The following is a 9,649-nucleotide window of genomic DNA, read 5'->3' on the forward strand; positions in this document are numbered from 1 at the left end:
AGTTTGCAGCCATAGTTCTTAACTTGCTGCCCTGGCGAAGGCCTCCAAGGCAAAGCCCAGGTGAGCGTGGGCCCGGCTGGTTCTGACGTCAGAAAGTAGGGCACTTGCTGTGGTTTATGTTTTGATGATATCTGTTATCAGATTAAGGAAGTTCTCTGCTATTTCTGTGGCGGGCAGTTAGACAGACACGAGCAGAGCAAGGACGCTGGGCCGGGTCCAGAAGGTCACGGGTGGGAAGCCCAGGTGCCTAGCAACGGACAATCCGCCATAGGGGAGGATCCTGCCCCCAGGTGACTTTCCTCCCCTGGCATATCGCAGGTCACGAGGTTGGGACCCCCTGGCCTTTTCTCCAGAGATGAACATCTAGGCCGCAGCTCCATGTCAGCTCCAGGCCCCGAGAAGCAACAAAACCCGTTGCTGCTGGCGTCAGGACCAGCGGCTTTGGATAATGGCCCCTGCCCTGGTGCCGCCAACCGATCAGTGGAGACCACAACGCTGAACGGACACACCTGGAAAGCTACCAAATATTCTATTGAGACAGTGGTTCTCAACCTTGGCTGCACATTAGAATCACCTGGGAATGTTTTTATTTATTTATTTATTTTAAATATATTTTATTGATTTTTCACAGAGAGGAAGGTAGAGAGATAGAGAGTTAGAAACATCAATGAGAGAGAAACATCGGTCAGCTGCCTCCTGCACATCTTCTACTGGGGATGTGCCCGCAACCCAGGTACATGCCCTTGACTGGAATCGAACCTGGGACCTTTCAGTCCGCAGGCCGACACTGTATCCACTGAGCCAAACCGGTTTCAGCAGAATCACCTGGGAATGTTTTTAAAATCCTGATTTCTGGGCCTCATCCTCCAGAAATTCTGTTTCTTAGCTACTAATGTTGTGGCCCCACCCCATAACAAAGAAACAGAATTTCCACAGGATGAGGCCTGGAACTCAGGATTTTAAAAAGATTCCCAGGTGGTTCTAATGTGCAGCCAAGGTTGAGAACCACTGTATTAAGATCTTTCCCTGAGACCGCTCCTAAAAGCTCCGCCCTTAAAACCCTTCGGAGGAGGACCCAGTCCCCCCCCCCGCCCCCCCCCAGGAGCACACCCCTGCCTTTTCCTTTCCCTTACCGCCACCCCCCTCCACTCACCAGGCACTTTATCCTTAGCTTCCTCACTCCCAAGCTCCAAGGGCCCTTCCTTTATCTCTAGAATATAATCACGGTTGGTAAATGTTCCATGTGTGCAGGAAACACATGTACAGTCTACTCTTGCGTTGCCGTGTTCTGTGAATGGCGGTGATGTTCTGTTCTCTGAGCTCCCTGCTGCTTTTCTGTCCAGCAGGTCTACTGATTGCCGTGAGTGGGCCTGTGCACGTGTCTGTTGTTCCCTTCAGCTCTACCCGTTACTGCTTCATGTACTTCAGGGGTCCTCAAACTTTTTAAACAGGGGGCCAGTTCACTGTCCCTCAGACCGTTGGAGGGCTGGACTATAGTTTAAAAAAAAACTATGAACAAATTCCTATGCACACAGCGGTGGCAAAAACACCCGGCGGGCGGGATAAATGCTTTCGGCGGGCCGCATGTGGCCCGCGGACCGTAGTTTGAGGACCCCTGATGTCTTTGGATGCTCTGTGGTTTGGTGCATTCACATTTAGGCTTGCTCTACCTTTTTCGGGTAGATTGGTCTTTTAAGCATTAGATAATGTCCCCCTTTCTCTCGAGTAATTTTCTCTTATCTGAGATCTCTTTCTGATATCAATATAGCTTGTAAATTAATGTTTACAAGAGATATCTTTTTCTACTTTATTTTCAACCTACCTCTGTTGTGTTTGAAGAGAGTTTTTTATAAACAACACATATTTGGGTCATGGCTTTATTATTTTTCTGTATGCACTTTGCCAATATCTGTCTTTGGAGTTATATGTTTAGACCATTTACATTAAAGTATTGACATGCTGGGGCTTAAGTCTACCTTTTGATTTTTGTTTTAGATTTGTCCCCACTGCTTCTCATGCCTCTGTTGTTTTTTCTGTCTCCCTGTGAGTTCTATTTTAATGTATTTATGTTTTTGAGTTTTGTGCAATTTTCTTATTGATTGCCCTAGATGTTAAATACATACGTAACTTATCACAACCTAATAGTACTTACAATTTACTAGTTCAAGTGGAATATAGAAACCTTACTTACATTTAGGTTCTTTACCCTCCCACTTTAAAAATACAGTTGTCCTAAATACTTCCTCTATGTACATTGAACACTACTTCAGGTAGTAGTATAGCTTTTGCTTCAAACATAACATTTTTTTTCCAAATAATACACAGTAGAATATTATTCTCAGGTGTATAATACAGCAGTTTGATATTTTCATAGCTTACAATGTGATCACCCCACAAAGTCTGGTCAGTTTTTGTCACTGTGCAAACTTATCACATTATAAATTTCTACATTTCTTTTTTTGGGGGGGGGGGGGAGAAAATGAGTTTTATTTGTTTTTTAGCAATGGCATCATGGTGGGTAAGAACAACAGGGGCATGCGAATCAAATTCCTTTGGGGGAGGCTCCAGCTGCCAGAATCCCTTGTCCCTCCCCACTGTGGGCACTTGGGGGGTGGGGGAGGGCAGGGCATGATTGATAAAGCTGAAGAGTCGGTCTTTCAACTAAGATGGCGGCATAGGTAAACACCGGGAAATTGCCGCCTCACACAACAATTGAAAATTACCCCAAAGGACTGAGCAAACATCATCCAGAACAACAGGAAGGCTGGCTGAGTGTAAATTCTACAACTAGAAGGAAAGAAAAGCACGCTGAGAGCCAGAGGAGCTGCGGGGGTGAAGTGCAGAGGTACAAGTGCAGAGGTACGGCCGGCTTGCGTGCACGCGCGAGTAAAGGGGGTGGCACCTGAGGACGCAGCTGTCTTTTTGAATCACAAGCTCCCGACTGCTCTGAACTCCGGTTCTGGGAAGTCTCTGGGGACCCAGGACTCATACGGGGAGAAGCTGGTCTGTCCAGCAGCGGGCGAACTTGAAGGCGGCTTTCCCTCAGAGGTGCTTGCAGCAATTAGCGGGTCACTGAGACCCGCGACTCCGGGCGGAGAGTCAGCCATAGCTCCTTGATCCTCCCTTTGATTCCCTGAGACCCCGCCCCACCCAGGCTGCGGCAGAGGCTTTTGCATGTGAATGTACCTAACTGCAGCCGAGCCAGGCAGACCCGGAACTTCCAAGAGAAGGCCCAAGGCCCCGCAGCGGCTTGCATTGCTTCACAGCTGAGCCTCTTCGTGGCTCCTGCTGTGTGGCCTCAGGCAGAGGCTGAATTAGCACCTCCTTAGATCCAGGAGCCACTGTACCCAGTGGTCAGAGGGGGACCATCTATATTGCAACTCCTCAGATCCATAAGGGACACACTCAGGGAGCAGACTCAGTGAGCACCAAAGCCCCACTGAAGCAAGTCTTGCCCCAGAAGGGTGTCTTCAGCACAGAAGTTCTCCCACTTTAGACACAGCTGATTCTCACAGCCAATTGGCCTGGAGGTCAATTCCTCCCAGTGATCCTACAACAACCAAGGCACCAAGAGTGCACCAAGAGTGTCCACCCCAGGTAACTGGGGAGGCTGAGCTACTGGGCCCTACAGGACACCTGGCACGCAGGGCCACTCTATCAACACAGGGAAGCTGCCAAAATGTGGAGACAAAGAAACAGGTCACAAATGGCAGAAATGGAGGAAAGCAAACGATTGGATATAGAGTTCAAGGCCACGTTTATAAGGTTTTTCAAGAATTTTATGGAAACCGCCGATAAATTTAATGAATCCCTCAATAAGTATAGTGAGACCATGGAGGACATGAAAAAGGACCAACTAGAAATTAAGCATACACTGACTGAAATAAAGAATAATTTACAGAGATCCAGCAGCAGACAAGAGGATCCCAAGAATCAAGTCAAAGATTTGAAATACAAAGAAACAAAAAATACCCAACCAAAAAAGAAAAAAGAAAAGAGATTCCAAAAATATGAAGATAGTGTAAGGAACCTCTGGGACAACTTCAAGTGTACCAACATCAGAATTATAGGGGTACCAGAAGGAGAGAGAGGGCAAGATATTGAAAACCTTTTTGAAGAAATAATGACAGAAAACTTCCCCTACCTGGTGAAAGAAATGGACTTACAAGTCCAGGAAGCGCAGAGAACCCCAAACAAAAGGAATCCAAGGAGGACCACACCAAGACACATCATAATTAAAATGCCAAGAGCAAAAGATAAAGAGAGAATCTTAAAAGCAGCAAGAGAAAGACAGTCAGTTACCTACAAGGGAGTACCCATACGACTGTCAGCTGATTTCTCAACAGAAACCATGCTAGCCAGAAGAGAGTGGCAAGAAATATTCAAAGTGATGAATGCCAAGAACCTACAACCAAGATTACTTTATCCAGCAAAGCTATCATTCAGAATAGAAGGTTAGATAAAGAGCTTCACAGATAAGAAAAAGCTAAAGGAGTTCATCACCACCAAACCAGCATTATATGAAATGCTGAAAGGTATTCTTTAAGAAGAGGAAGAAGAAAAAGGAACTCTTACCATTTGCCACAGCATGGATGGAACTGGAGAGCGGATAAATACCACATGATCTCACTCATTTGTGGAATATAATGAACAACATAAACTGATGAACAAGGACTGATCCAGAGACGGAGAGGCATTGATTGGACTGTCGGGACTTGGAGGGAAGGTAGGGGAGGGTGGGAGTAAGGGGGAAAGATCAACCAAAGGACTTATATGCAAGCATATAGGCCTAATCAATGGACATGGACAACGGGGGGGTGAGGGCATGAGCGGGGGGGGGGGGGGGGGTAGAAGGTAACGTGGGGACAAGGACACATATGTAATATCTTAATCAATAAAAAATATATTAAAAAAAAAAAAAGCTGAAGAGTCACAAAAGGCACTGGTGGGTTATACTGGGGCCGGGGGAGGGAGCACGTGGGCCAGGGGCTCTTTGGATTCAGGCCTGGCCTCTAGTCCTTTCCCTTCCCTTTCTTGGCTTTGGCCTTGGCTTTGGTCTTGGTGGCACAGGGCGTGGTGACGCGGATGGTCTCCTGGCACTGGGCGTTGTACCGCGCCTTCTTCAGGGTGCCTTGGCGGGCTTTGGTGCCCGAGCTCCCATCGCAGGACCCCCAGCTCTCAAACTTGTACTTGCAGTCGGCTCCGAACTCCTTCTTCCAGTTGCACGGCACCCGGCAGCGGAGGCGCTGGGTCTGGGCCCCGCAGGTCCCTTCGCGGAAGCCCGCCCCGCAGTCCTTGCTGCTGGGGGTGCAGGGTCCCCAGGTCCACTCCGCGCATTCGCTCCCCGGGCCGCCCTTCTTCACTTTGTCTTTCTTTTTGGCCGCCGCGGAGGTGAGCGCCAGCAGGGCGAGGAAGGCGAGGAGGAGGAAGCCTCGGTGCTGCATCTCGCTGGCTGCCCGCGATGCCTCGCTCCCTCCTGCGCTGGCCCGTCCCGCTCAGGGCGCTGCGGCCCCCAAATTTCTACATTTCTTAAAAACAAACAGAAAACACGAAATACTGTCATCATCATTGCAATTATTACCGTGACCATTTCTATTACTACCTATGGGTTAACCCAGTCAAGTTTTTCTGCCCATAAAGGTACCCACTTGACAGAAAATGACGTGGAGGGGTCGTGCTTCGCTTTGGGGAAATTCCTAAATCCTTCTGGGAACCGCTGGCACCCTGGTGAGCCCAGGTGATATGTCAAAGTCCGCTGGACAGCCTTCCTCAGCACAGGAGAGGGGGAGGGGGGTGGAGTCTGCGGGGGGGGGGGGGGGGGGGGGGGGGGAGGAGAAGAGATCTCAAACAACATTTGATGGAGAAACTCACAAAGCGAAGGACAGTCTATCACAGTGGTTCTCAACCTTCTGGCCCTTTGAATACAGTTCTCATGTTGTGACCCAACCATAAAATTATTTTCGTTGCTCCTTCATAACTGTCATGTTGCTACTGTTATGAACCGTCATGTAAATATGTGATATGCAGGATGGTCTTAGGCGACCCCTGTGAAAGGGTCGTTCGACCGCGACCCACAGGTTGAGAACCGCTGGCAGGTTCACTCTGCTCTTACCCACTGCATCGCTGCCTCCCTTCTTGGGAGCCCCGTCTCAGTGTTGGCACTTTCGTTCTGCTTGGAGGCCTTTGTTGAACCATTACTTACAGGTGTGCCTACCAGCAACACGTTCTCTTAGTTTTCCTCCATGTGAGGGTGTCCTTGTTCCCTTCATTGCTGAGGTCTGTGCGGTGGTTTCACAGACACAGGGTGAGGCTTGGCACACTTTCTTTCAGCTCTTCCACCTGGCGTTCCTCCGCCTGCTGCCTCCGCGCAGATGAGAAATGTGCAGTCGTGCACGTTGGTTTTCCCTTGTCGATAACGTGTCCTTTTGCTCTGGCTGTTTTTAGGATTCTTTTCTTTGTCTTTCGTTTTCAAAAGATTAGTTCTGATGTGTTTCGATAGGAATTTCTTCGGGTTTTATCCTGTTTGGAGTTTGCTCAGCTTCTCTTATCTGTAAGTTTATGTCTTCCACCAAATTTGGGAAGTTTTCAGCCATATTTAAAAATTTTTTTTAGTCTCTCTCTTCTCCTTTTCAGATCTCCAGTAGTAGAAATATAAGAACTTTTGCTACTGTCCCAGAGGTCTCTACTGCTCTATTATTTTTTCCTATTTTCTCTCTGTTGTTTACATTGAGTAAATTCTATTGGTTTGTCTTCAAGTTCACTGATGCTGTCCTTCGTCAGTAAAATTTCCATTTTACTAGTGAGTCTATTCAGTGAATTAAAAACACACTGAAACAAGCATGAAGCAGCAGTGGCGCTGGTAAATGCAACAGGTATAGGATGGTTTCCATGATTGCTCACCTGATTCTTCAAACTTCACTTGAAGGCTGAGAGCAGTTTCAGTGAAGAAGAGGAAGGAAAACGTGAAGCTGCATTTTTTTCTAGACAAGATCCTCACCTCGTTCTTGACACAATATCATTCCTTTTAGAACAGGCAGCGTATCGCCATGGGAAGCCAGCAGCTTTGCAGCAGCAGGTAGAAAACATTCATCTTAGACAAGACAACGCAGAAGCATTTGCCAGTGCTTGGTCTTCCACGGGCTGAGAAACAGTTAAAAAATTCAGGCAGAGCAGTCTCGCTTCCCACAAGCTAGCGACTGCCGACTGCCTGCCGGATGGCAGCTCGATCCTCAGAGGGCTCCCTCTGCCCCAGCAGCACAAAACCTCCTCACGCTGGGGCACAGCCGGGGTGCGAGAGGAGGATGAAGAGGGTCTGGAGGGAGGTCCTGTGGCATCCGGTCACAAGGAGCCGTCGGATTTCTGTAACAAGCGAAAGGCCACCCGGCACAGCTGGGCTCCCTCCCTGATGTCCTCAAAGACTGGTTTCCCCGTCACACTCCTGCCGCCTCATTGTCTTGCTTTGAAGATAGAGGCCAGGCTGTTTTCTGAAGGAGTCAGCAGTGTTCTTCTTGTGAATTAAGTGGCTCATCACTTCTGAGACTAGTAATAGCCAAGGGGAATCATTTTCTGAGGACTGGTTTCTAATAGAGAGGGTGTCACAAAGAAATGGATGCATATGCCGACTGCCATTTTAATTCCAGTGGGTTAAATCTGAAAAGAAAGAAACATCAGTTGAGCTATCAGCTATTAAAGTGTGTATACGTTTTTTGGGGGGGGCACCCTGTATATTCTCTAGTTCCATGAGCCAATAGCAAGCAATTGTTAAGAACATTTTTGCTTAAAAAAAGAAAAGAAAAAGTATTTTTTTTTACTGTCCTATTTTTGCTTTATTATCTAACTAGTTTATTTTTTTTATTTTTATTTTTTTAGTTTATTTTTGATATATTTGAGGACACTACAGGTGTCAAGGAGGGTCCATGGATACAAGGTATAAAGTGTACCTTAGAATACAGAACTTCAGTAATTACATTAATAAAAATAAGAAAGCAGCCACATGCAATCAAACACATTACAGTATTTTTCTTTTAAATATAATGAGTGTATTTTGTTTTGGAAATAATACAGGAAAGAAGTGAAAAATAGAGCTAGTAGTAATATATCAGATAATTCGTGTGAGTTTCTCTGTGCACTTTTTAAAAAAAATATATCTTTATTGATTTCAGAGAGGAAGGGAGGGGGAAAGAGAGATAGAAACATCAATGATGAGAGAGAATCATTGATTGGCTGCTTCCTGCACATCCCCCACTGGGGATAAAGCCCAAAACCCAGGCATGTGCCCTTGGCTGGAATCGAACCTGGGACCCTTCAGTCCACAGGCTGACGCTCCATCCACTGAGCCAAACCAGCTAGGGCTCTCTGTGCACTTTTGTTTTTTCTCTGAGTGTAGTGATTTAATTATAGTCCAGGGCTTTGTATGCCTTTCTTTGTACTGCAGATTAATAATGATTCGCTTTGTAGCGTCGGAGTCAGATTCAGATCATGGATTAAAAGAATTATAATGAGTACTAAGTGTGTATCCTTAAAATTTCAAAACAGATAACTTTTACATTCTCTTTCTGTAAATATGTTAATTTCAGTCAATAAAATTTTTGTCTTAGCATTACTTAAAAAATAACAGCTTTATTATGATATGATTCATATACCACAAAATGAATCTTTTATTTCGTTTTTTAAAATATATTTTTATTGATTTCAGAGAGGAAGGGAGAGAGAGAAACATCAATGACAAGAGAGACTCATTGATTGGCTGTTTCCTGCCTGCCCCACACTGGGACTGAGCTCAAAACCTGGGCATGTGCCCTGATTAGGAATCAAACTGTGACCTCCTGGTTCTGAGGTAGATAGATGCTCAACCACTGAGCCACACCGTCAGGCTATGTTGGATGCTGTTCTGAAATCTTTTTTTTTTTTTAAAGCTTTTTTAAAAAAATATATTTTATTGATTTTTTACAGAGAGGAAGGGAGAGGGATAGAGAGTTAGAAACATCGATGAGAGAGAAACATTGATCAGCTGCCTCCTGCACACCCCCCTTTGGGGATGTGCCCACAACCACAGTACATGCCCCTGACGGGAATCAAACCTGGGACCCTTCAGTCCGCAGGCCGACGCTCTATCCACTGAGCCAAACCGGTTAGGGCATGTTCTGAAATCTTGTCAGATAATTCCAACATCGAGTTCACCTTGGCACTGCCATCAGCTGATTGTCCTTCATCATCAAATTGTGTGCTTCGTGTGGTGAGGGATTTTCACGTGTATCCTGGGCATTTTGGTTATGGTGTTGGGGAGACTCCTGATTCTTTTCAAATGTTCTGTTTCAGCAGCTGGTCACCTGTTTCAGCTGAGAGTATAGGGTTTGGCCTTCTTTTGTGGTCTTTGGTTCCGATGACAGTTTAGTTTACAAAGCCCCTGCAAAACTACCCGGGCCCGTCTCGCTGTCCTGGTGCTGCAGCCCCTGCTCAGTCCCGGCGGGTCCCCAGGAGCCCGGGGTCGCTGGTCACTGTCTATGGGGGTGGTTTTCCTGCTGCTGTCGCTGCGGGCAGACAGGACCACTGGCCTGATCATGGGTCTGGGGGAAGCCGCCCCGTCAGCAGTTCCCAGCAGGAGAGGAAACCCACAGCTGGGCCCTCTGCGCATGCCTGGCGATGCTCA

At 46.8% G+C, this 9,649-nt stretch overlaps 1 protein-coding gene and 1 pseudogene across 1 annotated transcript; one reads left to right on the forward strand and one right to left on the reverse strand.

Annotated features, from left to right (window-relative positions):
• Window positions 1-4,924: 4,924 nt before the first annotated feature.
• Window positions 4,925-5,507, reverse strand: LOC118670245 (midkine-like). Its single transcript, XM_036337335.1, has one exon. The coding sequence runs from the start codon at window positions 5,442-5,444 to the stop codon at window positions 5,013-5,015; it is 432 nt and encodes a 143-aa protein (XP_036193228.1). The 5' UTR covers window positions 5,445-5,507; the 3' UTR covers window positions 4,925-5,012.
• LOC118670296 lies at window positions 5,462-8,200 on the forward strand (annotated as a pseudogene).
• Window positions 8,201-9,649: the final 1,449 nt, after the last annotated feature.

The sequence above is a fragment of the Myotis myotis genome, unplaced genomic scaffold, assembly GCF_014108235.1.
Source record: "Myotis myotis isolate mMyoMyo1 unplaced genomic scaffold, mMyoMyo1.p scaffold_m19_p_15, whole genome shotgun sequence".
Taxonomy (NCBI): Eukaryota; Metazoa; Chordata; class Mammalia; order Chiroptera; family Vespertilionidae; genus Myotis; species Myotis myotis.